General features: G+C 51.5%; 9 protein-coding genes across 9 annotated transcripts; 7 read left to right on the top strand and 2 right to left on the bottom strand.

The window, feature by feature from the left end:
- Positions 1-707: 707 nt before the first annotated feature.
- M406DRAFT_257891 (uncharacterized protein) lies at positions 708-2,808 on the top strand (the record flags this gene model as incomplete). The annotated part of the gene is made up of 4 exons (XM_040917197.1): positions 708-903; positions 1,095-2,295; positions 2,329-2,639; positions 2,726-2,808. 4 exons carry the CDS (start codon positions 708-710, stop codon positions 2,806-2,808), a joined length of 1,791 nt encoding a protein of 596 aa, XP_040776643.1.
- Positions 2,809-3,562: 754 nt separating this feature from the next.
- On the bottom strand, positions 3,563-4,612 carry M406DRAFT_322042 (uncharacterized protein). Its single transcript, XM_040919592.1, has 2 exons — positions 4,575-4,612; positions 3,563-4,510 (listed from the first exon to the last, which is right to left on the bottom strand). The coding sequence occupies exon 2, from the start codon at positions 4,370-4,372 to the stop codon at positions 3,641-3,643; it is 732 nt and encodes a 243-aa protein (XP_040776642.1). The 5' UTR covers positions 4,373-4,510; positions 4,575-4,612; the 3' UTR covers positions 3,563-3,640.
- Positions 4,613-5,615: 1,003 nt separating this feature from the next.
- M406DRAFT_68101 (uncharacterized protein) lies at positions 5,616-7,340 on the top strand (the record flags this gene model as incomplete). Its single annotated transcript, XM_040925137.1, has 1 exon — positions 5,616-7,340. The coding sequence occupies one exon, from the start codon at positions 5,616-5,618 to the stop codon at positions 7,338-7,340; it is 1,725 nt and encodes a 574-aa protein (XP_040776641.1).
- A 386-nt stretch (positions 7,341-7,726) lies between these two features.
- Positions 7,727-9,043, top strand: M406DRAFT_68100 (uncharacterized protein; the record flags this gene model as incomplete). The annotated part of the gene is given in 5 exon segments (XM_040925136.1): positions 7,727-7,729; positions 7,740-7,874; positions 7,939-8,022; positions 8,164-8,406; positions 8,663-9,043. The coding sequence occupies 5 exon segments, from the start codon at positions 7,727-7,729 to the stop codon at positions 9,041-9,043; spliced, it is 846 nt and encodes a 281-aa protein (XP_040776640.1).
- A 1,010-nt stretch (positions 9,044-10,053) lies between these two features.
- M406DRAFT_356015 (general substrate transporter) lies at positions 10,054-12,552 on the top strand. The gene is made up of 3 exons (XM_040923326.1): positions 10,054-10,074; positions 10,211-11,677; positions 11,755-12,552. Exons 2-3 carry the CDS (start codon positions 10,421-10,423, stop codon positions 12,172-12,174), a joined length of 1,677 nt encoding a protein of 558 aa, XP_040776639.1. The 5' UTR covers positions 10,054-10,074; positions 10,211-10,420; the 3' UTR covers positions 12,175-12,552.
- A 2,961-nt stretch (positions 12,553-15,513) lies between these two features.
- Positions 15,514-16,320, top strand: M406DRAFT_68098 (uncharacterized protein; the record flags this gene model as incomplete). The annotated part of the gene is made up of 2 exons (XM_040925135.1): positions 15,514-15,845; positions 15,960-16,320. The coding sequence occupies 2 exons, from the start codon at positions 15,514-15,516 to the stop codon at positions 16,318-16,320; spliced, it is 693 nt and encodes a 230-aa protein (XP_040776638.1).
- Positions 16,321-16,669: 349 nt separating this feature from the next.
- On the bottom strand, positions 16,670-19,512 carry M406DRAFT_257710 (uncharacterized protein; the record flags this gene model as incomplete). The annotated part of the gene is made up of 9 exons (XM_040917186.1): positions 16,670-16,777; positions 16,834-16,984; positions 17,040-17,225; positions 17,280-18,090; positions 18,165-18,343; positions 18,392-18,425; positions 18,509-18,714; positions 18,763-18,864; positions 18,914-19,512. 9 exons carry the CDS (start codon positions 19,510-19,512, stop codon positions 16,670-16,672), a joined length of 2,376 nt encoding a protein of 791 aa, XP_040776637.1.
- Positions 19,513-20,325: 813 nt separating this feature from the next.
- Positions 20,326-24,247, top strand: M406DRAFT_289896 (uncharacterized protein; the record flags this gene model as incomplete). Its single annotated transcript, XM_040918877.1, has 7 exons — positions 20,326-20,586; positions 20,740-20,950; positions 21,013-21,411; positions 21,483-22,079; positions 22,133-22,244; positions 22,309-22,593; positions 22,660-24,247. 7 exons carry the CDS (start codon positions 20,326-20,328, stop codon positions 24,245-24,247), a joined length of 3,453 nt encoding a protein of 1,150 aa, XP_040776636.1.
- A 97-nt stretch (positions 24,248-24,344) lies between these two features.
- Positions 24,345-25,366, top strand: M406DRAFT_37380 (uncharacterized protein; the record flags this gene model as incomplete). Its single annotated transcript, XM_040924026.1, has 3 exons — positions 24,345-24,560; positions 24,625-25,053; positions 25,118-25,366. Coding segments are annotated over 3 exons (894 nt in total), but the record flags the coding sequence as incomplete, so codon positions are not given.
- Between the last annotated feature and the right edge of the window lie 104 nt (positions 25,367-25,470).

Below are 25,470 nucleotides of genomic sequence, written 5' to 3'. Positions count from 1 at the left end.
CTAAAGGAGGGCATAAGCTTGGCGAATTAACCTGGTGAGGCTATGAGAGGTGAAAGAATGAATGATATCTCACAATTGAGCATCTGGCAACCCAGCTCGAATTATGCAGTGAGGAGATATTATTCTGTCTGGGGGGTCTTGACGAAGCAGAATCCTTGTATGCAATTAAACCATACACGTCTCGCAAACCCGCGGGAAAGCGCAGGTCCCACCAATACTACCAGGCCTCGGTACTCGTAGTATGCACACCGGAAAAATCACAGCCAAGACACCGACCGCGTCTTCTCTAAATGAATGATACAAGACTCTACGCACCCATGCACGTCTCCGTGGTGTCCAACCGCCGCTGCTACGCTGTCTCCTAAAGCATGGATTGGCGGTGCGCGTTCAGAGAACAGTTCTTCTGAAAATAATAGACGTCTTGTCAGATGTCAGGAAACAGAACAGGAGAAACCGATTCTCCATCAATCAATCCTCCCATCGTCGTCACAAGGCACCCGTCCTCGGTCTGCCCTGCTTATCGAACATAATTGTGGACCCTCCTCGGTCCTTCCTTTTACAGTTCCCAAGCCTCCAACGAGCTTGTACTACTATAACAACTTCCCTCTTGTCCATGACAACGTCAGGTGCCATCCATCTCGAGCTGTCCAGAGTGTCCAAGGGAGATCTCAATGAACACATGAGGAGGAGGAACAGGAACATTGTCCATGCATCGAAGGCCCCGAGGCTCTAGCTCCGGCTCAGAGCAGCAGACCCAAGCCCGCGATGCCCCGCTGCGGATTTCAGTCGCCGACGACGATGGCCTGAAAGACGAGTTTCCCGTCTCGGCCAATGGCCATGTCGAGCCCAAGGAAGGGGAAAAGAAAGAGGTCATTGATGCTGGCTTGAGGAGTCTAGATCACTGTATGCAATACTCTCCTCTGCCCTGTTCGCCTTCGCCCCATACTGCTTCCCTTATCGCGCCGGTGCATGCTCTTCTGTCCTGCGCGTAAGGAGCCAGACATGATAGTGATTATTGGTACCCAAAATTGCGGGCGTTGCGATCGTCTCTCCCACGACTCATACCCCCTTTGCTAAGCATGTTTGCGATCCAGACAAGCGAGCCATGCCAGCATGGCGATACCAACTCCGTCAGAGGGTACTACCTCTGGTACGATGGGAGACGCCGTACCTCGCCTATTTCCAGGATACCATGCGCACGCCTGCGCTCGATAGCTACTTTGCGATCACGGCCAACCTCGGCACGCACACGTTCTTCATGATCGGTCTCCCAATACTGTTCTGGTGTGGGTTTCCATCCTTTGGGAGGGGCCTCGTACACATACTGGCAGAGGGTGTATTCTTCTCGGGCTTCATAAAAGATATGTTGTCGCTGCCACGACCGCTGTCGCCTCCACTACATCGTATCACCATGTCTGGATCCGTGGCTCTAGAGTATGGGTTCCCCTCGACACACTCTGCTAATGCGGTATCCGTCGCCGTATACGCCCTCCTCCTCCTGAGATCTCCCGACTGCGCGTTCTCTGCAACGACCAAGATCCTGCTTGAGTCACTGGGGTATTTCTACGCTGCATCCATTATCATCGGGCGCCTGTACTGCGGCATGCATGGCTTTGCCGACGTTATCTTTGGTTCTCTTCTCGGTGCTGTCATATCGCTGATCGAATTCTACCACGCGCCTGCCTTTGAGGAGTATCTCCATGCCAGTGGCTGGATTGCACCCTTCACCGTGGCCCTCCTCATCATCATCCTTGTCCGCGTGCACCCTGAACCAGCAGATGACTGTCCCTGCTTCGACGACTCCGTCGCCTTCTCCGGCGTCATGATCGGCCTCGAGATTGCCTCCTGGCGCAACGGGCCTGACTCCCTCACCGAGCCCTTCCCTTCCCTGAGCTGGCCCATGACGATTGCCCGGATCGTGTTTGGGGTGTTGACAATTATCGCGTGGCGTGAGAGCATGAAGCCCGCCCTGCTCAAGACCCTGCCGCAGCTCTTCAGATTCATCGAGAAGCTGGGCGTGTCCCTGCCCAGGCGATTTTTTGTGCCGGCCTCCGAGTACAAGAATATTCCCAATCTGCTCAAACTGCGCACCGATAATGTCTTGCCGACCATGAGCGACTTCCCGCACTTCGTGAAGACGCTGCGCGCGCCAGCTAGAGGCCGGAGCGTGTCTGTCGGCCCGCAGTCGGCGGCCGATGCGTACGAGGCGCTTGCGTATCGGGAGAAGCGACGCAGGGAGAGCATCGGGTCCAACGGGAGCTTTAACAAGGGTAGCCACGTGGACTTGCGCGAGAGGTTCCAGGCGGACGGGTCCGCGCTCTCGAACAGCGGCGAGGACCATGCCGGCCACAGCCCACCGCAGTATGCCTCGGCGGGCAAGTCCACCGCGCTGGCGGATTACGAGCAGCAGATGGGACAGGGACGCGTGATTCTGACGAGGTCGAGGACGGATCGGTCACCGAGTCCCGCGACGCCCATGGTCGTAGAAGAGTCGGAGGACATGGATCAGGAGGGCGTGGAGCTGTTCGCGCTGAGGGACGAGCAGGATGAGCTTGGCGAGAGAGAGATGTTTGAGAGGCTGGTTAAGCCTAGAGTAAGGTATGACGTGGAAGTCGTCACAAAGCTCGTGGTCTATACTGGTGAGTTTTCTTCTTCTTCTTCTTGACTTATTTGCACCTCACCTGCCAATTCCTGCGTATACTGACATTTTGGGCTCCAACAAAAGGTATCGCGTGGCTCGCTGTTGAAGGCATACCTTCGATGCATGAACTCGTCGGCTTGGGCGTCAGGCACCTCCATGCCGGATAGAAAAAAAGAAGAAAAAAAGAAGTTATTTAAAGCCATTGACCGGAATGACACTGTCACTGTATTTCCAATGATAAGCAGCGAGAAGAGTACCTATAATAATGCCGGTTCCTAGCCTAGGGGAAGGCCAACGGAACTGTAAATTCGGATATAGAACTATCTCGCCCTGAAATAAAATTCGCACTCCGGACTAGCTTCGGAAGGTGAAGGAAATTTGCAGTCCATGAATTTTGCGTGCTCACTTGTTTACGAACGTTTCATTTACGCCTGTCGATGGATTTATGCTTGGGTGTAAATGGGGTGAACGCTTGACTTTTATTGCAACCTCAATCACTGATCTATGCTTTGGATTCGCCATCGCGACCGTCCTCTTGGCCTGTTGCTGCCGTAAGACGTATACGCGCTGCTTACAGACCGTGAATAAGCGACGATGTGCTGCCAGGCATAAATGTGTTCTATACATTCCGACTAGGATGGTCTCGATCGTTGTCCTCCGTTTTGGTGGTGTTGTCTTGTGGTTCAGCTAAGCTATATTCGCGGCAAAAGACAGTCGTCAGGCGATGAACATGCAAGTCAAGATTTGATAGCAGTGTCTCTCCAAAATGGCATGCGCCTCTGAAATGTATTTCGTCGGATCACATTTCTGAACAGCGCATTCTCCGCCGAGGTTCAAACGTCAAATACAGCGGTCGTCATTCATGCTTACCACCAATATGTGCACTGATGGGCGATCATATAACCATGTTGCGCAACCGTAGGTCAACATTGTAATTTGTTTTTATTCTTTAGATCTTGCAGTTGGGAATCACACCCAGGTGGAGTATCATGCCCAGATTTATGCCTTCTTCTGCTTCCTCAGCACCAGCCGGTCCCACCTCTGCCAAGCGGTAACGCCCTCAAAGAACGTCGTCGCCACCCACAGCAACCAGACAGTCGAGACCACAGGCACTTGGGCCGGCGCCAGCCTGCTCCTGGCCATGTATACCGCCTCGGCGACGTGAATCGCGATCATGGGCACCAACAGGAACCTCACCAACCACACATATGTTTCTGGCCCACCAGGGAAGTGTATAGCCTTCGCGAACTGCCAGAGTCCAGACCCAGGCCTGGCGTGACCGGAGAGGACAAGTGTGGCCGAAACAAAGTACCATATGACGCCCGTAAAGCTGAGGATCCCCACGCCTTGGGGCGGGTACCACGCCACCGCCGCCGCGCCACCGCCCTCGGCAGGAGGCGGCAGACCCAGTGCGGCGCGCGCCTCAATCGTCATATCGGCCAGCCTCGTCCTGCGGTCGGACCAGGTGCCCATGGGCGGGTCCAGGGCGACGTGCTGCACGCCGGCGGCGGAGCGGATGGTCATGGTGGCGAGGTCGAGGTCGAGCATCTCGGCGTCGGCGGCCTGGGCTTCGGACAGGCGGGCGTGGTGGCGCAGGATAGCAGACATATCGGCAGCATGGTCCTTGTTCATGTGGGTGATAGTTCGAGCTTTGGAGACTGGGTCGATCTCGAGGGCACTGCCGGCGGGTGAGGGCGTAGGCGCCGCGGTCGAGGCGCGGGTTGTGACCATTTTTGTGTCCTTTGCGTTTTGAGAAGAGAGGGGGAAGGTCTTCGTGGATTAGAGGTTGGAGAAACTTGTGGTGGTACAACAGGAGAAATCTTGAAGAGAGTTGTGTCTGGCGCTCGAGTGATGTCGTCGAAGTTGTAGCTTGAAGTAAGTCAGGAGGGAGGAGGAGAATGAGGAAGAGGAAAACGAGAGTTGTAGCACTTACAGCAGAATGAGGCAGCAGGTGGCGCGTTTGGTATAGTGAGCCGGCAAGTGGCTGGCAGGATGCTGTGATGTCCAACTTCTGTTGGCAAGCGTCCCTCCGTAGCTTATATACAGCAGTAGCTAGCTAGCTTTGTATGGTGGGAGTATGGGATCCACTCCTGCTTCTTCGGCCGCTTGCGGGCTCAAGAGGGGCCAAGGGGCACCAAACGTGGGGGAGAAGGAGGCTCACTACCACACTAGTGGTTCCGTCCCTGATCGAAGGTCAATCAGTACCTTGACAGAAGGGACCTTGGCAATAGATCCTAGTCTCGATCCTAAGTTCATACCGTGGCATGTCCATGCCTGTCTAAGATATTGATGATATATGCGTGTAGAGATCACTTTAGATTGCTTGCTCGTTTGCCCATGACACATATTCCATCCTCCGTTTTGAAGCTCTGTTGTGTTGAAGACCTCAGGTCATCGGCTCCATTGGTGCACTACACCCTGGAATTTGCAAATGCAGAAACTGTAAGACGCTGGTGTGGCCTGTAGTGACTGCCAAATTCAGAGAATATGACATCGAGAACACTCTCCGCACTGGTCGCTACTACCTACTTTAGGTAGGACGGGAAACAAGAGTACAACAGGACAATCCTAACACAAACATTTCAAGAACATGAAGCAGCAGCAGTCAAGGATATACATCTTCTGCCCACCACTCTAAGAGCAGAGCATCTGGTAAAGTGTGTGATAACACCAAAAAAATAAGAAATAAAACAAATTGTAGTGGGCTCACGCTGGATTTTGTAGGGCAATGCTTCCCCAGCCTCGGTTGTCTGGGGCCCCGGACCCAAGAACGGAAAGGCGCAACCAGGGTCCCTGAGTACCCACACAAGCAAACTGACTGCCTAGTCTCCTCTCCCCCTTTGAGAATCAAAAGTGCATGAAGTCAGATTGTACTGCACTTCAACAACGCATCATGGTATTCTGAAACCCCATTTCCACCATAAACGGCACGCCAGTACGCCCAGAAATTCCTGGAGGGATGCCACCACCGCTCATGGCCTCATCACCACCGGTGCTTGATGATGATAGCAACACCTCTTCCGACTCCGATTCCTCCGCATTAGTCTCGGAAAGCGATGACCCCATCACTCAGCAAGATGCTTCTCCCCACGACCATGACTCTCAGAACGTAAATCATGTTATCGATGGTCCCACACATGCAGCAAAGTCCTCATCGTCCAAGTCCAACCTTGGAACAGGGACTAGCGTCACCAAGGGCGCCGGACCAAGTCTGCACACAAGCAACGAGCGCCGCTTTCGGCCTCCCGTCACCTATAATCTCAAGGAACTCAGCAAGAAGGCTCGACTGCCTTCCAAATCGTCTCCACAGAAGGGCCTGGGTAAAGACTCTGCCAGCGGCATGCCAGCCCTCAAACCCTTAGGTAGCGAGCCCAGTCCCTTTACATATAACCTAAAGGAGCTTTACGAACATCAGATAACCGGTCAGTCAAAACCCACTCAACACAATGCCGCAAATCCCATGGAAAAGGGGTCGAGGAGACTGGCCCCTGAGGTCGAGCTCCCCAAAAGGCCTCTTGGTGAGGAAAATGGTCCGGAACAGCTTGCAAAGCGTCCACGCGTTGGGCATGACGTATTCATGCCAACTACCTTGAGCGAGCCTGGTGCTTTTGACAAGGAAGTCTCACGAGCCCAACGCCAAGATTCAACTGCAGGGCGCCGCCAGAGGAATACATCGACTGCTGCTGGCGATGTGTCAAATCTGGTCGAGTACCTTCGCCCTATCCTCCGGCGTGGAGGAGTTCCAGATCCTGCTGGGATGCTGCGCCTGGAATGCTTCAGCACATTGGTGTCGCTTCCTCAACAGCGTACCATTGAATGGAACGCTCATCACGGCTTGCCATGGACGTACAGACACAAAATTGATATCACATCCTTATTGGTCCAAATCACGGGAGAACGGCCGCCTTCGCCCTGTGAGAGGTGTGAAGCTGGGCGCGGCAAGTACATGGGCTGTTTCGTCATCTCGTCAGCCGCCAACACTGGCAGCATATATGGATGTGCAAATTGCATCTACCACGGCAAGCAGACATTCTGCAGCCTCAAATCTTGGGGGAAGAAAAAACTCCGGGATGGTGCCACCTCAGCACCTACTGCCACTATCGCAAAAGACAATGCGGAAACGGATCTTGGAACACGAGGAGCAAGCCAACAAGACGCCGCAACAGCGTCAGTGCATCAAAACCCAGTTGACAAGGTGGCACAAACCCGACCAACAAGTCTCAAAGCAACACCTCTTGTGACTGCAGGGATATTACCAGGGACAGTCACGATGGAACCGTGGGAGAGAGCACCAGGACGGATCCGCTCGGTAACCTCCGACAAGCCCGAGAGTGAGTATTATCACATTCGCCTTGACCATACCTTCAACGCTTCCAACTGGCTGACATTACAAGACATTGCGTTTTCAAAGGCATACCTGACATCTGGCAGCGAAGTCCATCCTTGCAAAGAGGCAACTTTTCGGGTCGAGGTCATTTGCTCCGGCCGTAGTTGTTATTTACAGCCCCAGACAGGCGTTACGCGTCTCTGCTCAATCGCGGCTGGGAAGCTGACTGTCAAAATAGAGGGCGAAGAGCCATTTGTCATTGGACCCCATGGCATGTTCCGCATCACGTCGCATTCGACATGTCTCGTCGAGTCCGAAGTCTATGACGACGTAGTTTTGCATATCACTTCCATCAAAACCGAAGACGATTGAGCCTACGATATGCGACCACAGCGGCAGCATCCTAACCACACCCTTTAAATACGGTGTCTTGCCATGGCTGAAAGGTGCTCAATGTTGCAGATGCCACCCTGCGTCCTGGTGCTTGTAATATGGTAAGGTGTACCCTGCACGCCACGCAAGGAATGGAGACGGGAATCCATCCACCTCGGACTTGCTGGTATGTGGCAGTGCGTGGGCATCGAGAGGATCTGGAAGGATTGTTGTACTCTAGCTGACCATATGAGCCCTCGATCGACTCGCGAAGGCTCAAGCTCGTCGAGATTAGAACAGTATTAGTCATTAGCCATCGCTCAAGATTCACGATCCGCAACACCATGGGTATGCAATCGACATCACATTTGACAATGTCAATATTCATGACTTCTCACAGATGACCTGTCGCCAGGATTGAATCTTGGTCCTAAGTTATGCCAACTCATCAGACTGACACCGCCGCACATGACAATCACTACTATATCAGACTCGTGGATCTCGGCTGGCCAGGCCACAGATAAAGGGATCGCGGTCTTTCCCCCCTTTTCCCCCTTCTTCTTCCCACTCTGTCCCAGGCTAATGCGATTCTTGCTAGAGCTGCTTGATGAAGGCACTGGCAAGAGAAATTAACGAGAATCCTCTGTCTACACCGAGAGTACGCCATGTTGCTGGCAAGCCCGTAAGTGTTCGAGAGGGAAGGCCTTGGTAGCCATCTAGCTCTTAGACCGACTGCACAAGGCAAGGGGAGCCGAGTGGAAGGCCAAGCTCGTCTCTGCTCACCTCGTGCAGAATGTCATCAGATTTGCTTGGAGATTGCCAGATAGCTACGCGTCTCTCCTTGTACCTGCCCCCTTCGGCCCTTTGGAATCCCCTATGCGGGTGCCTCTGGCCGGCCAGAATCCGCAGCCACCCCTGCACTATCGGGAAATCTCCGGGTAACCACCCTTCTATTGTGTGCGCACAATCCGAGGTATTCTCCGATGCTAAGCAGACGTTGCGTCTTCTCGAACTCCTAACACCTCTCGATTTTGAGGACGAAGAGCATCGCTTTCCACTGCCACAAGTACGACCTTGAAGAAGGGTTTTTGGGAGGGTCGACAGTTTCCGAGAGAAAACATTGCGAGGTTTTGGGGCTTGTCTTGATTGGCAAACGTCGAGAGGTTGCTGTGGCATTCTGGAAAGGGGCCGCACAATTGAGCGAAGATTTGGCAGTGATAAGGCACGATGGAAATAACGGCCTTTCTTCCGGCGATTCTCTCAATCCGACCCAAACAAATTTTTGGGTCTCTGCATAGATTGACCCAAGCTTCGTGATGCAGGCAACCCAATGTTTCAAGCGTTTGTTCATCGAATTTCATCTACAAGGGACGGCATCTCGCCCCAGCTACTCTGATCAAGTTTCCTCCTCTCCCTCCCTCGAACAACAAAGCAGCCTTGTGTCCTTCAGCAGTGAGGCGAGCGTGGAGTATCCGAGCATTGCGTTCCTCGCCAGGTCACCCATACACGGAAGGTGTCCGCTTAAAGATTTTTTCGACCCTGCTATCGTGTGGTCCTCGCGATTCCGGGCGCCTGAGGTCTGGCGAAAGCACGACCCATTTCGGTGGCTTTGCGGCTCAAAATATGAGCTTAGGGATCCTAGCAAGATCCGATCTTCCCGACTGCAAACGGGCCGTTTGACGGGTTTAGCGGTGGACCCCTGAACACGAAATAAGGTCCGCCCTGATGTCATGACGAGACCTCTTTGGCTGCAAGCCCCTCGGCATTCGTCTTGGGACCCACCCACTCATGTGTTGGCTCCGATTAAAATCATTCGTTGCGTGTCGATTGATCTGCCGTCCGGAGTCAGTCCGAGCCTGGATCTGACGACGCCTCACAGCACGAGATACGGGGATCAAAGTCTTGTCACTCGTCATCCATGCCAACAAGCATGCTACACAGTAATCGAAACTGTCCAGTGCCTTGAGTCAGGGCGAAGTACCGTGTAGAACACTGTCACATGGTAGGTAACCAGGAATCAGAAGGGTCCAACGAGGCGAGAACGCCAAATTGTGTCAATCTTCGTCAATCTTTTCGAGTCCAGACACCCAGCTTGAAACTTGCCGGTTGCGCTGAGAAAGGACTGGCGATGTCGAGAATTTTTTATTTTTTTTCTTCTTTCCCTCCTAGTTGTGATCTTGAAGACCTCGATTCCGGCGAGGCTGATCCGAGATACTAACCGGAAGCCGGCATATGTACACTGACAGGAGCTTGGCAGGCCGGCCGTTCCCGGTCAAATGAGAAACTAGGGAGCGCATCACTGGGCTCCGCGTGGTTCGCCCATGCAGAATCTTTCCATGGTGAATCCTCGCTGTTTCCTACATTGGACGACGGGAGCGGCCGGACATTCTCTCGATAGTTTGTCAAAGTTAACGGTTTCCGGTTTATTGACGTGCCTGAAGATATTTTCCAGGACTCGGTCGTTCTCTCGGCGTGGGTAGTCTGTCCGCAACAGGAGAGATCCAGTACCAGATCCATATTAGCGAGACTCCACTAGGTTCGTCGCCGAGGCCGTGGCGATCGATCCAGGCCGTGACGACGGGTTTCTCACTATGGCCGCCGCAAAAAGAAGCAGAAAAAATCATGGCTTTCAGGAGTTCCCCGGCCTTCCAGGTGGGACCTTCGATAAATTCTGTGATGACAATGCAATGATTGTCACCCCACACGAAAGCCCGGACAGTCACGCCCCCTCAAAGTAAGTGCCCAGATGGAGTCCCCAGTCTCTCCGGAGGAGGCCATGGAGAAAGTACGGAGGGAACTGGGAGGTCTGGAGTCACCCTGACGCTATACCCACAGAAGTCATGATAGAGGCTTGGCTGATCAATAAAAAGGACGTTAACTCCTCTGCGGTGATTAGTTCTGATCTTTTCTGTCGATCAGGCTTCCACCTCAAATACAATAAACCCCCTTCATACTTCCTTCTTGGATCAACACCAACCTCTTTTATCTATCCCCCTCCATCAACATACATCGCTGCCTTGCGACGCGACTGACAACAACCACACGTGTATCGCACGGTCAACAACCAATAACAACAAAATATGTCTGCCACAGGAGAGCCAGCAAGTGGCACGTCCACGCCACCGAATGGCGCCGAGAAGCACACTGATACGGGCGCCGACTACGGCAAGATCAAGGTCATGAACTTTCGGGTTCTGATTATGGGCCTGCTCATTTCACTCGGTGGTTTCATCTTCGGATGGGAAGGTGGAGCCATCTCGGGTTACACACAGATGGACAACTTCAAGAACCGCTTCGGCGATGTTGATGACGACGGCAGCTTGAGTCTCGGCAACGTGCGGCAGGGTCTCATGGTCGGCATGCTCTGTGTCGGCTGTCTGGTCGGTGCCCTCGCCTCCGCTCCCATTGCTGACAGGTTCGGCCGGAAATACTCCATCACTTTCTGGAACCTCATCTACATCGTCGGCAACATCGTGTGCATCACTACCCAGTACCAATGGTACCAGGTCGTCATTGGCCGTCTCATCGACGGATTCGGCATTGGTGCGCTGTCCGTCCTGACGCCCATGTACCAGTCCGAGACGGCGCCTCGCCAGGTCCGTGGTGCCCTCGTCTCGGCCTACCAGCTGTTTATCACCCTCGGCATCTTCGTCTCCTACTGCGTCAACTACGGCACCGAGGCCATCCAGTCTCCCTCTTCGTGGCGTATCACCATGGGCATTGGCTTCATTGCCCCCACCATCATGGCCATTGGCATGCTTGTCATGCGCGAGTCTCCTCGCTGGGAGTTCCGCCGTGGTGGAGAGGCTGAGGCCCTCAAGACCCTGGCCCTCGTCGCCGGGGTGGACGAGAACCATCCCGAGGTCCAGCACGCCCTTCACGACATCCGGGAGAGCCTCGAGGCCGAGCAGGCTGGCGGCGAGCAGAAGTGGTACGAGGTCTTCACTGCCCCCGCCATGATGCGTCGTGTCCTCATCGGCATGGCCCTGCAGGCCCTGCAGCAGCTCACCGGTGCCAACTTCTTCTTTTACTACGGTACCGAGATCTTTGATGCTGTCGGTATCTCCAACTCGTTCGTTACTTCCATGATCCTGGGCGCCGTCAACGTCTTCTCCACCTTTGGTGGTCTGTACGTCGGTCAGAAGTTCGGCCGCCGTATCTCCATGATGCTCGGTGGTCTCTGGATGTTCGCTTGGCTCATCATCTTCGCCTCCCTCGGCTCCTTCGCCTTGTACCCCGATGGTAACGCTGGTGACGCCAACGCTCGGACCAGTTCCAGCGTTGGTTCCGCCATGATTGCCTCCGCCTGTCTGTTCATTGTTGGTTTCGCCGTCACTGTAAGTTAATAAACCTGCTCCCCGCTCTGCCTCTGCCTCCATTCATCAGGCCTACCTTCTAACACGCGGAACAATAGTGGGGTCCCCTCGTCTGGGCCATCGTCGGTGAGATGTTCCCCTCGCGCTACCGTGCTGTGGCCATGGGTCTCTGCACCGCCGCCAACTGGCTGTGGAACTTCCTCATCTCCTTCTTCACTCCCTGGATCACCGGCGCCATCGGCTACCGCTACGGCTACGTGTTTGCCGGGTGCTGCTTCCTGGGTGTTCTGATCACCTTCTTCTTCGTCAACGAGTCCCAGCAGCGCTCCCTCGAGGAGGTTGACTCCATGTACATCCTCGGCGTCGTCCCATGGAAGAGCAAGAGCTGGAAGCCCCTCGAGGACCCCGTCAACTCGGATAACCTGCACCTGGCTCCCGGTGGCCGTCAATTTGCCAAGCCTGAGGTCCCGGGTGCTGGTCACGTTGACAACAACGCTGGTCCCGTCGAGTCTGCTTGAAAGACAAAAGAAAGAAAAGGGCAGGCACCAAGAATCATGTCTGAATGATACAATGAGAGGAGATGGACATGATTAGAAAGAAAGTGACCCTGGAAACCGTCATACTGAGCTGACAAAAGGGAGCATCGCTTTCGCGTAACTCGCTCCTGTTGCTCACGGGGGACCAGACAAGATCACGACACGAGCACATACGCATATATGAAGGGAGGGGAAGGGGGAAAATAAGGACGAGGGTCCTAGTTGACTTGTATATATAGTTGGGTTATTGGTCGGTGAACCCATCACACTGCCTCCTGGGCGTTTTGCATATCAGATACCCCCTACCGAATGATATCTGACACATATTTTGTCACAATGATAAGCAAGAATTTCTCGCTGTTTCTATTGTCTTCGTTTTCCTTGCTTGTGATTGTGAAAGTGTCCAATGAAGGCTTTTGCTATATATTTTTTTCAGGCTTGTGGATATGTTATGTGAGTGGCGTCTCCAGCTGGGCTGCGCTGGATTCATGGTTGAGACCCGCGCACATGCGTCTGGCTGGGGCCATGTTGAAGGAGTCACAACGTGCACGAAATACATGTTCTGAATGGTAGAAGCCACGTAGGTTACCCGCTTGAGCGTGGTTCATCGGAGATCGTCCTATCTGTCTGTCCCCTCTCCCCCCCCCCCCCCCCACACACACACACATACGCACCTGGCAAGAACAATAGAAACATGTGGGAGTGCAACAGCAGAGGAGGAACAACAAGACAATCCAGTACGAGAAAAAAATGGGTGTGGTGGGTACGTACGTACCCATTCACCGGAAACACTCCACCGTGCAATTGTTTTGGAAACGTGCTTGGCGCCTGTTGTGTACTATGTAGTCGGATTGAGGCCGAGGTGGCGTTCACGCACGAAAAGGAATGGGGCAAGAGAAAAAACAAGAAAGAAAGAAAGGAAAGGGAAAAAGTGCTTAGTAGGACGGGAAAACCCACCTCAGCCCTATTTGCGGGTATCGTGTGACAGGTTTGACCCTGTGTTTTCTCTCCTTTCGGGTCTTCTTTCCTCTCGTTTTCTTCTGTCACGTCCACCCACTCTCGCTATCGGTCTGTCTGTGTCGTTGCATTTCCTTTTCTTTTCCGGTTATCCGTACGGCAGTTGGGTTTACTGTGTGGGTCGGTTGGTGGAAAGGGGGCATTTGGTGGCGTGGTTTTTGGTGGGCCCGGATCCGCAGGCGGCTTAGGCTGGCTCTGTTTTATTAGAAAGCAAAGAGACTTGTTCTGGCTTGTGAGAGTGAGTGCCGGGTTTGGGTGTGGAAAGCAAGAATTCTCTTGATCACACCCGTAGGTGGCGATGGACAAATCTGAACGTTGGCAAGGGGGACTTCGCACAAGCAAGATCACATTGAACCTCTCCAGGGTCAAGGCGTGCATGCATGCATGTGTCCAACAAAAAAAAAAAAAAAAAAAAAAAAAAGAGGAGAAAAAAAATTGAGTCAAGCCAGTACGTAGCTCAAAAGGAAATCCTCGGGATGATGAGGCTCGAAAGTGTGCTCAGGCAATTCATCGTATGGATTATGCATTAGGTCCGCTGTTCGCGCCTTGAAAGAGTGCTGCTGAAGCGTCCGACCCCTTCACGCCCTGTCTTGGAACCGTATGTTAGTCTCCCATTAATAAAAACTTATCAGATTAGAGTGGAACAAGTGACGTGGGTCGGACAGTGCAGTCAATAGACCGGCCATATGCTCGCTGCAGTCCCAAACATCTGTGCAGGGTTAGTCTCCACAGTAGCCCAATGCTTGCTCTCTACTATGGTACCATAGTACGTGTCCATGAGGACAGTGTTGTAGAAAAGCATTCGACCGTGTATTTGACTGTCAATGGCGTCGCCGTGTGGCCAACCTGGCAAGGTAAAGATCACGAGCCAAAATTTGAGTTCAAAACCGAAAGAATACTATGACGAAAAGACAACGACGCCGCCAATGCTTGGGCATTGGCCTTCGGAAAGAATTGGTGTGTTCAAGTGGTTCTCGTAAAAGAGGAGAAACGGAGGACAAGGGCCCTTGAACATTCTCTCCTTCATACAAACATGCATCCATGCAAATTCAAGCTTGACTCGCCCTATCCTTTTTATAGGGAAGTAAGGCGTCATCCGGACTGCCCTTCACATGCTAGGTCCCTCGTCACCCTTACTTACTCAAGCAGCTCTGAATGGGCGGTCCTTCTACATATCAGGCTCACCGAGCGACGCAAGCTTGTTGGACATTTCGGGTCATTGTCTGGCGTCGTCAGCTATCACACAATATTTAGAGCCGGAAAGGTAGAGATCGCTGGGCCAGCAGTGAAGATGAAGACGCAAAAGCTCTGAACAGTGGTCATTCTGAACCACTCCGGACCAATGTCGAACCTTCCAGATTGCGTGGAGCACTGGCGAGGAAGCGAAGCGCGCAGATGGGTCTCCTTTGCCACGGCCCAGAAGCTCCGCTACACAAATCAACATACTATGGGCTGCTGATAGTCTGAATCAGGGTCATGTTGTGCTGGGGCCGTTTCAGCTTCCAGTCATGTTGTGGTTGGCTCTGCGGCCCCATGTCATCCAACTTGTCGGGTTGCGAACGAGGCAAAGTAGAAAAGATCAAGGCCATGCTACAGCAGCACGCTGAGCTGCTCCTTGCCAAGGCTGGAACATTTATGCTCTTTGTACCGAATAAGTCTCCAGCCTTGCTGTCTTTGGTGACTCAGCCTCATCCTGAATACTTTGTCGAGATATTCATTGTGTGAGCCGTGAGGCTGACCAAAGAGCTGTTCCAAGTATTATGATCGTATTTCGGACGCGCAATACTGAGGCTGTTGGAGGCCGTGCCGCATCGTGATCCATGGCCAAAGAAAAATTCTGCTCAGGAGGAGCCCTTGTGAGCGCAAAGGATATCAAAGCAGGATACTGACATTGAGATTGAAATTAGACCAAGACTGGTCTTGGTGATTTCAACCATGATACAGCATGCATGGATGAGGAGACTCCCAGCTGTTCATGACCAGAAGAATGTTGCACTGCGCGCTCTGTATAAGATGAGCGAGGCCTTCCATCAGCGGTGAGGCTGGCTAATCAACGTTATTGAGTGGATATCCTACTTCACAACTAACACCATGAGTGAGCCGGCTTTTCACAAAACGTTTAGCATGCTTGAAAAGTACGGATGCCCACAAATTGTCCCTAAATGGCTTGGGCGGATTCGGCACAGTGACACCGGCCCCGTGGCTTACTAGCGTTGCCTTTACCTCAATATCTTACCCAAATCGCAGCTGCTCTAGGCTGGTCTAGTCAAGCTTGCAAAAGTTGCAATAGAGGATCAATCAGAGATGGACTCATCAATGACGAACGTCAGCCAGATACGGTGCGACGCTATTCTTGTTGAGCGAGACAGAGCACCAAGTCTGCATCTACCCCATCTATACTTGGAAGACATCAGAAAGAAGGCCGAGAGTAATGATCTGGGGAGTAGTGATGTTCTCGCTTGGCTGTGGGCTACCATCGCCTGCCCGGTTCTGACCGCCCTCGGGTTTGTTCAGCCTCCTTCGACTTACAAGAACTTGCCACGCATGTGGTGGGTCCCAACCGGCCCGCTGAGCAGATTCGCGCTCCACGCAGCTTATTACCACGGCAAGCGGTCCTATGAGACGGTATCGATAGGGTCATGTCGTTGTACAGTTGTTCGATCAAAGCAATTATCAACGGTCGCCTTCGTCGCATACACACTACCTCGCCGTCGACCCCAGGACATTCGTTGCTAGTAACAATGCCACAGACAAGGGATATTCGCAACTCGATGTCCCTCAAGAACATCGATCTCCAAACGCCAAGACGTACTGTGGAATCTGCCTGACTGCAGAGTGTTCCATTTCGCTGGCCACGCCCACGCCGATGACCAGAACCCACCCAACAGCCAGCTACGCCTGCACGACTGGAAAGACAACCCCCTCCGCATGCCAGACCTTCTCGACCTCAACCTCAATGCTCACGCGCCATTTCTTGCGTACCTCTCGGCCTGTGAGACCGGCCGAATCAGGAATGACTTATTTCTCGACGAGTGCACACATCTGATCAACGCAGTCCAGCTCGCGGGCTTCCGGCACGTCATCGGTACTTGGCCCCAAGACATGCTGTAAAGGTCAGAAAAGACGAGATTATACAGCCGTCATGTGTTTATAAATTAGCATAACACAAAGCCTAATAGTACCTCTGGAAAATAGGAGTCAAAAGTTAGTTGGTGGCAATTGACTGAACAACCTAGATAGTTTCTATTCATGAATGATTTTGACCCGTGAATGCTAGCTATTTTCAAACGGAATAGCCTTGGGCTGTTAAAAAACGATGAGACAACCAATGCTCGACCAGGAGTTAGTACGGACATCGAGACTGAGCCCACCAAGTTCAGGTCAAGAAATATCCATGTCCAAGATAAGTTTCAAATCCTGTAGTTTGTTAGCAGGAATAAAGGTCTCGACGAGCAAACAGTCACATGCAGGTTCTTACCTCCAACCTTTCGCTCACTTCATTGTTCTGGCTTGTGTCAAAGACAAATTTTGCCAGGCCCTTCTTTCTCTGCTGCAGACTGAGCATATTCTGATTGCGCGTTAGTCTTGTGCGCACCATGGAAAATACTTCTTTCTCGCACATACCTGTTCCACTGTTCCGTTGATTATGTAGCGGAAAATAGTGACTTCCTTCGTCTGGCCCATACGAAGTGCTCGCGCGACGGCTTGCTCCTCCACCGACGGATTCCACTGCGGCTCGACAATATGAACGCTGCTGGCCGCTGTCAGGTTGAGTCTATTGCAGTGTCAGATTTTGGATGCTCAAATGCTTGTGCGAACAAAGTTTTTACCCGAGGGCTCCTGTCTCGATCGACATGAGGAGTACGGTTACTTGTGGTTCTTCTCTGAAAGCTTTCAGGTTCTTCGATCTATCAGAATAGCTTGTCTCGCCGTCTACTCGGACGTAGGTGATGTTTTGCTGCCTGAGAAGCTGAGCTAGTTGATTATGCGTCGATATCCAGTAAGAGAATACGATGCTGAGAACATGATGAGAATATGAGAATAAAAAGATGTGACAAGGCAATACACACTGTTTAATCCCTAGATTAGATTCCGAAATATTCTGTACCACAGCAGAGAGCTTAGTAGAGAAGTGTTGCTGTGAGGGGGTCATAGAGCCGTCTCGCCGGAGTTTAGGATTAGCTGGATGTGGCCGAAGCATATCCGTCGACTGCTTGTCAGAGTCCATCCCGGAATTGGAAGGAGAAGGATAGGAGCCTGAAGAGCTAGAAAAGTCCAGTGGTTGCCCGCAGTCAGGACAAAACGAGAACGATCTCAACAGCAGAGTGATATCCTCGTCACTTGCCGAACAGCGCTCGCAGCTTACATCATGTTCCTTCTGGCCAGGAAGACTGGCAGCGCGCTGATCGATGGAGAAAGTCCCGAGGTTGCAAAGCATGCGCAGCTTTAAGATTGCCGTAAACAATTTGTTGTACCTTCTGAGTTCATGCCCTGTGCTGACGAGATCATCGACCTCTCGCCTAAGTTTAGTCAGGATATCGTCGTAGAGGGACCTTTCTTCTGGTGAGATGTCCAGTTGCACAATTCTTTCGAAAGATCTGGGTAAATTTAGCCGTTTCTCGGTCCTTCTCAGACAATAAGCCTCGAGATAACCTCGAAGAGGCTTTGCAAAGTCTGGACCACCTTGGGAGAGAGGAGCCAGGATGTGCTTCTGGAACTCGGCCTTCGTTAAAAATGGCGAAAGTCGAAGGAATCCAGCAAGCGATGCGATATCATCTATCTTGTTTTGTATAGGAGTGCCTGTTAGACACCAGCGGTTTCTTGATGATAGTCCGTCAACGGCACGATATTGTTTAGTCCCAGAGTTCCTGATCCAGTGGGCTGTCATGGGTTAGCATGAGTCGGAGAAATGTCCAGATCTGTCATTGGACTTGGACTGAGGGAAACTAAAGTACCTTCGTCAAGGACTATACGATACCACAGCATTCTATACAAGATACCGCCAGCATTAAAATCTGCTACGAGTGTAGCATACGTTGTGAGGGTTACGTCCGCTGTTCTGAGTGAAGCTGGGTCTTGGGGTCGATGTTGGCCATGGAAAATGACAGTATTCAATGTTCCCGGGATAAAATGTCTGGTACTTATCAGCATCTCGAATTACAAGGGCTTTTGGGCATTTTACTCAGTAATCTCTGACCGCCAACTCTCCAGAAGCTCTAGCACATGTGAGGTTAGTTGGGTGCTTCAACCTGGGTGCGGCCTTGTGATTCTGCCTTGGGATTGCTATTTGAAGACATACGAGTCGATGGCACAACCACCAAGGTTGACTTTGTGGGCAATTTGTCGCCTCGATTGGCATCTCCGACCTTGCAAAAATTCCCATATTCCTCTGCTTCGGGCAGGGAGTGGACAACAGCGGTAAGCATGGTAAGAGTCTTGCCAAGTCCCATGACATCCGCAATCAGCCCCCCATAATACTCTTGAGGACGACAATCGCTCCTTGGACTTGTTACTTCAATTGAACACCCAGGTTATAGGACAAGGGAGACTGACCTGATCGAAGCGCCGATTCGAACCTTGTCTATCAAAACCTGGCTCCAGCTGGCTTGACCATTTTCCCGCTGTAAGATGAATCGCACGCCGTCAACCTGATGACTGTTTTATTTTAGTCGCCGTCTGTTGTTGGTGGTGTGGGATTACTTACTTCTTCAATGTTGATTTCTCGCAAGGTTGCACCTGGAAATCACTCTCCGCGCCAACTTCCGCCAGGGAGTTCAGGATGTCATTGATCTCGTCCGACATTTGCCTTCGGTCGGACCATGGCGAGCTATTGGTAATTCCAACATATTTCTGCATATCCGAGTGGTCGTCGGCGAACCTGAGAAATTGTGGGTTGAAGTATTCAATGTCCGGAGCTAATGCCTTGGGGTGTTGAAGATACGCTGACGGAGCCGCTGACAGCAAAGTAGATACTTCGTCCGCCATTATTTTAGGACCATAGATATTGAGAGATAAGCCAAACTGCTGGGAACGGCGCTTCTGTGTCTTCTGTCGCTTGGGAATTGAGCTGATATCAACTACTGCTTCAAAACGCAGCGGGAGATGCCTCGCTGCAACCAACGTATCGATTGTGCGAGTATCCAGAACTGCAAAGCTGGAACCGCTCCCCGACAGCAGCAAGTAGTAGCTATCCTTTGCTTCCACATTGAGTCGTATGAAGGTGCCGCAGCTTCTTCCGGGCAATACTTCGTCCAGTACGTTGGCGCCATCTAAGCACGCAGCCGCTACACCGTATAGCTGCATTTCCAAAGTTAGAGACACGCATGGGGCTACGACACCCTTGAGACATATGCTCACTGCACCGTAACAAACTTCACAGCTGCTAGTGTCGGCTTCACCTAGCTCGAGCTGGATTGTGTCTGCCAGCACCCTCGTTCCTCCAAGGGTTTCCTCGGCGTCCGTGGCGGTATGTGGTCGCTTAGCTGATAGACGTGATATCGGGTGCGTCGAGAGCATACCTGCCGTCTCTGCAGCGTTACCGACTACAGCTCTTAGGTGAGGACAGGTTTGCTGTTACATTCAGAGTGACCAGAGTCTTGTGCTTTCAAAGTCCAGCAGCAGCGGTAAAACTGTGTTGGTCTCATTACGTATTACTCGCCCACCTTTGGACCTGCAGGGGGGAAAAAAAGAAAAGAAAAAAGAAAGGAAAAGCAAAGCCCTCGTTAGGCAGACTGGTAAGGCGCAGTTGGCATTTTTTACACTTCGACAAGATGACTGCAGCTGAGTCCTCCTGCATGATACTATCCACAAGCGATTGGCGGACAGTCACCGACTGGCCTGTCTCCGTGCAGGGATAGCTGGCCGCTGAATTGGGGCTTATTGTCCATGTCGTGGAACGTCACCCCCCCCCCCCCCCGCACTGGGCCTCGCATCAAACATATATCAAGTACACCTTCGTTGGCAACCGGTCAGCTCTAGCCCTAGCCACCTTATTCTGACAGATAACTTCAATATTGCAGCTGGACGCGAACCTCTCAACGATTCTCTTTCCTTCAACAAACATACTGGAGCAGGACAACATCAGAAGTCACCGTGATCGTCCCATTGCTAAGAACCATGGCTGGACTGAATGCGGATAGCTTCGAGCGCGCTCTCAGAAAGTTCAAGCAGAACCTATCACCTTCTCTCGTCCGCAAATTTTCTATCTGCAAACTTGAGGATGTCAAGCAGACAATACGTGATATACAAGATCAGCAGGGAAAAGCCGGCCGCCTGCGTAACATGCGACGGCTTGACGAATTTATTGAAGCAATGAATCAATTTGGTGGGGTTATTGATGTCTTTGTCAATGCTAACCAGTTTGTCTGCTTTGTCTGGGTACGTAAGCTCCCGCACCCTCGGAAACTCTATCAGAAAGGGGTTTCGCTTTCTCATGGCTGCTAATGGCATCAAGGGCCCGATCAAATTCCTTCTCGGCGTAAGTAGATCAGGATACAAAAATCTAATATGCCTATCGGTGGTACTAATCAGAATCTACGTCCACTACAGATCGCGAAGACTCACCTCGACTCCTTCGACAAGCTACTTGATGTGTATGGTCAAATCGGAGCTGCTATACCTGGCCTTTTGCAACACAGAGCCACCTTTGAAAATCATCCAACTCTGGCCACGGTGCTTGAGGATTACTATTCGGACATCTTGAGGTTTCACCAAGAGGCACTTTCCGTATTCGAGAGACCAAGTAAGAAGGATCCCTGAACACGCATACGCTCAACGTGATACCGTGATACTGACTGACCGCAGAGTGGAAGATGATGTTCCATGCGACTTGGAAAACCTTCGAAACAAAATTTAATCCCATACTTCAAAGCCTCACAATGCGCAGGGAGTTGCTAGAAGCTGAAAAATCATCGGCTACTCTCTACGAGGTTAGGAAAGTCCGCGAAGATATCGAGACCATGTGTCAAGAGCAGAGACGCCTCGCATCAGCCACTGAGAAAGAAAAGCATAAACTCCGCGTATCAGAAGTCAGGTCCAAATTGCAAGCCGTAGATTATTATTTTGACCAACAGATCCACACAGAGGACAGGTATAGTAAAGCATCGGGGAAATGGATATTTGAAGAACCACGATTCAGGTCCTGGTTCGATGCAGACTCCCCAGGCCATGGTGTATTATACGTCAATGGGATACCAGGCGCAGGTGAGGAAAAACCAGTATTCTGAAAATTGATCGCCGGAAGATCATCCAGACTAAGGGATTTTTATTCACAGGCAAAACAACTTTGATGTCACATGTTATCGAAGAACTACTGCAGCAGGCGAGCATCAGTCACAGGCAAACATGCTCTACATATTTTTTTTTCAAGCACGATCAACCGGAGAAGAACACGCACAACAGCCTGTTAAGGGCTACCCTGGACCAGCTCATTAACCATGACTCGGCGGTGTCTGACTTGTTCATTGAAGAAGCTGCAAAACTTGCGGATGTGAACTTTCGATCTACTGCAAGTCTCGAAACTCTGGTGAAAAGGGGCTTTGAGTGCTACCATACCTCTTACTTGATACTGGACGGCCTGGATGAGTGCAGCAAGGGAGAGACAGAGAAGTCCGTCCAGTGGCTGCTGTCACTTACCAAGGGCGGTCTAGACGCCTCGACTAACCGACTACGCATCATATTTGCCGGCCAAAGGGATGGTATTCTTGACAGACTACTCGATTCCCAGCCTTCAATTTCTCTGGAATATCTGGACGCGCACGCTGAAGATATTCGTCAATATTGTCTTGAGTTTTGCGAGCGAATACAAGAAAAGTTCAAAGACTCGTCTCTCAAGCAGACGATTATTGAACTTGTCACTGAAGGAGCGAAGGGTAGGAAATGTCCGGTTCCAAAATTGTGATCACTTTTTCTGATCTTGCTTTAGGCATGTTCCTCTATGCTCATGTGGTTCTGGAGAATCTTCTGCATCAGACAAGGCTTACACAGCTCAGACGCGAGTTGCAACCTGGCATATTTCCTGAAGAAATCGAGAGGGCGTAAGTTTTCAAACCCGTGAGCATCTAAAATATGACAGGATAGTAATTGTTCTGGACTGCGTAGATATGAGAGAGTGGTTGTCCGAGTCCTCGAGCAGGCATCGAAGGCGGAAAGGAACGACGCGCAAAAGGTGTTGGGCTTGGTCATCGGTGCCAAGCGGATTCTTGCGTGGAGGGAAATACAAGCCTTCTACTGCATCGAACCTGCAACGGGGGCTGTTAGTCTCGATGAGCGGTTGCTTGTCAGCTGCAAACAACTCTGTGGTTCTCTATTAGACGTGCATCAGGTTGATGGCAACCCTGGAAGTCCTGACAATGTCGTGCAAATTGTCCATGAAACCGCTCGACAGTAAGTTCCCTACGCACTTATTATACAAAGTCATAGTGATATTGATACTAAAGCGATGGCGCATAGCTTCCTCATCATGCGGAAGGTGATAAATGTGAGCCTTGAGAACGCAAGGCTTTCGTTATTCTGCACTCAGTATCTTACCTCCGAACCGTTCCAGCCAGGGATCGGGGGCCGACAGATCAGGTCTCACGCAGGGAACGGATCTTATTCCCTTCAAGACTACGCTGTCCAGTTTTGGTTCCAACATCTCCTTGAATGTGTTGGATCTCAAAGTCAATGGGAGTCAACTCTGGGGCCAACACCAGTCGACTCAGCACGAACATTCCTGATGTCTTACGGCATTTCAGACGCCTTCTTGACAAGTCTTGAGAATCCAAGCCATACCGAAACGGTCAAGGCAATACAAAGGCTCCCATCTGACAGTCGAGAGCGTAACTCGTGTCTGAATATCGAGCTGCGGACAACAGTGATACGCCGTGAGATTGAGGAACTCCAGCGCGACCCTGAATCAACTGAAGATAGGAATCTTCCCAGGGGCCTCTGTGGTACGAGGATAACATACAAATGCTCCAAACCATGGTGCGAATACTTTCGATCGGGTTTCAATACTAGTGAAGAGCAGAAAAGACACATCAGCCGTCACGAGCTCCCATTCTACTGTTCTGAAGACTGCTTCGCGTCGGGATTAGGCTTTGACTCCGCTTCAAAGCTCGAGTCACATCGGAGGAACTATCACTCCGAAAAGACTGATCAGATTCGCTTTCCGAAACTGAAATCGAGAATAAAATCCAGTCTTTGCTCGGCTGCTCGACAAGGAGATCTGGCTACCGTGATCGAGCTTCTCGACGCGGGAGCAGACATCGATCAAACCTCCAGGAATCATGGCGGTTGCTCACCTTTACAACTAGCCGCCTCGGAAGGTCATTTTGAGATTATTAGGGTTCTAATATCTCGGGGCGCCCACATCAACTTCCAAGGGCAGCACAAATATGATTCACAGACTGCCCTTCACAGAGCCGCTGGCAGTGGACATTTGGAGATTGTCAACTTACTCCTCTCGCAAGATACAATATTCCCAGATTTGAAAGACGTGAACGATAAGACGCCTTTTCTCTGCGCGATCTCCGAGAACAGACTCGACGTGGTCCAGCTGATGCTTGACTGTAAAATCGTCAATGTTGATCTCAAATCTGCTCAGGGGGGGCCTCTCTGGTGGGCTTGTTGGAACGGAAATACGAACCTTGTTCAGTACCTCTTGCAGAAGGGATTCGACAAAGTTGATGATGTTTCTACTCTTTTGGAACTGCTTATTAACAACCACGAGAAAGATTCCACGCAGGAAATCTTGGAGATTCTTCTCTCAGCCGGGAATCTGGAGATAACGGACCAATCACGTGTCTCAGCGGCCTTGGAGTGCAGAAGCATACCACTCACCCGGAAGGTGCTTTCACACCCAAAGCTAGACATAGGTTTGTCCGTTCTGAAGGCGGTATCGAGGAGAGTGAGGAAATTAGGCTCCCAAGAGATGGACATACTCATCAGAAAAAGGTTACGGCAGCGGGCCGATGTGAGTATACCGACCCTTGACACAAGAACAATGATCAAACACTGCGACTTCTTGGGAATTGACGAGGTGTGCCGAACAGATTGAAAGTGCATGGTCCGTTGACTATGAATCAAAAGTCACACGCCGTTTGGATATTGATTTTGTACGTACCGTTGCGGTCGAGGGCTTCCATGATGCGCATTGCGTCTGCTTCAGTCGAGATGGACAATACATTGCAACCACTTCCGACAATTCAGCTCGAATCTACAATGTTGGTACCGGTGAGGAACTTTGTGCTCTTCACCACGAAAGAGAAAAGGGGAAAAATCTCGAATTTTCGACCACAACGCCACGAAGCATCTGCTTCAGCCCGGATGGGAAGTATCTAGTGACAGGAGGTGACGATGGGTTGGTTCGAGTATGTATTATTGTCCTCTTAACGTGACAATGAGACTGAACTGATACTTACACATGCATTGTAGGTGTGGGATATCCAGTCCCGTACAATCCGGAAACTCTTTAAGGGCTATAAGGCTACAATCTTGGCCGTCGACTTTGCCTGCGACAGTCACACTGTGGCTTCTGGGTGCGTCGATGGGACCGTAAGGCTCCGGAATGTGGATGCAGACTCCTACAATCGCACCTATCGCATTGAACATTCCTTCGCCACGTCTGTCAAATTCTCTCCAACTATGGAATGGGTCGCTGCGGGATTCAGGGAGGGGGGGGTCAGAATTTGGAATATCAGCACAGGGTATCTCATTACCCAACTGCAAGACGACTTTCCCATCCGTGACATACAGTTCCTTCCCGATGGACGTCTCATTAGTGCTAGCCGGGCGGTGAGACTCTGGCAGATCAAACCCGATGGCAACATCCCAACCGAATGCTTAAGCATGAACGGCCACAAGGTAAACCTACTCATCTCGAGTCGTTTCATACTTCATCACCATCTGACTTTCTACTACTTGATAGGAACCCGTCACTTCCGTCAGTTGCACGCCAGATGCCGCTTGGATCATCTCTGCTTCTCATGATGGATGCGTCAGATTCTGGGATACTCTCACAGGAACTTCTCAGCTGGAATTACGTTGTAAAAAGTTCGAGAGTATTTATGATGTTGCCTGCAGCCCCGTCGGTGGCCTCGTCGCCGTAGCCTTCAGGGATGGACTGACGCAACTCTGGTCATACAAGCGTGTCCCTGTTGCTCCGCACCTTCTTTAGAATCTTTAGAAGCACGGGCCGAGGAAAGACTTGGGACCTCAGCAGGCCCGGAAATCGCCGTGCTGGACTTGGCCTTTATTATTGGCTATAGCGCCGGCGTTACC

The sequence above is a fragment of the Cryphonectria parasitica genome, assembly GCF_011745365.1.
Source record: "Cryphonectria parasitica EP155 unplaced genomic scaffold M406scaffold_4, whole genome shotgun sequence".
Taxonomy (NCBI): Eukaryota; Fungi; Ascomycota; class Sordariomycetes; order Diaporthales; family Cryphonectriaceae; genus Cryphonectria; species Cryphonectria parasitica.
This window is presented reverse-complemented; position numbering and strand designations above follow the sequence as displayed.

Excerpts from the sequence above, each read along its gene's own strand:
- M406DRAFT_322042 (XM_040919592.1), bottom strand. The coding sequence starts at position 4,372 with ATGGTCACAACCCGCGCCTCGACCGCGGCGCCTACGCCCTCACCCGCC.
- M406DRAFT_356015 (XM_040923326.1), top strand. The coding sequence starts at position 10,421 with ATGTCTGCCACAGGAGAGCCAGCAAGTGGCACGTCCACGCCACCGAAT. Across the intron at positions 11,678-11,754 it reads TTGTTGGTTTCGCCGTCACT|TGGGGTCCCCTCGTCTGGGC; the intron begins GTAAGTTAATAA and ends GCGGAACAATAG.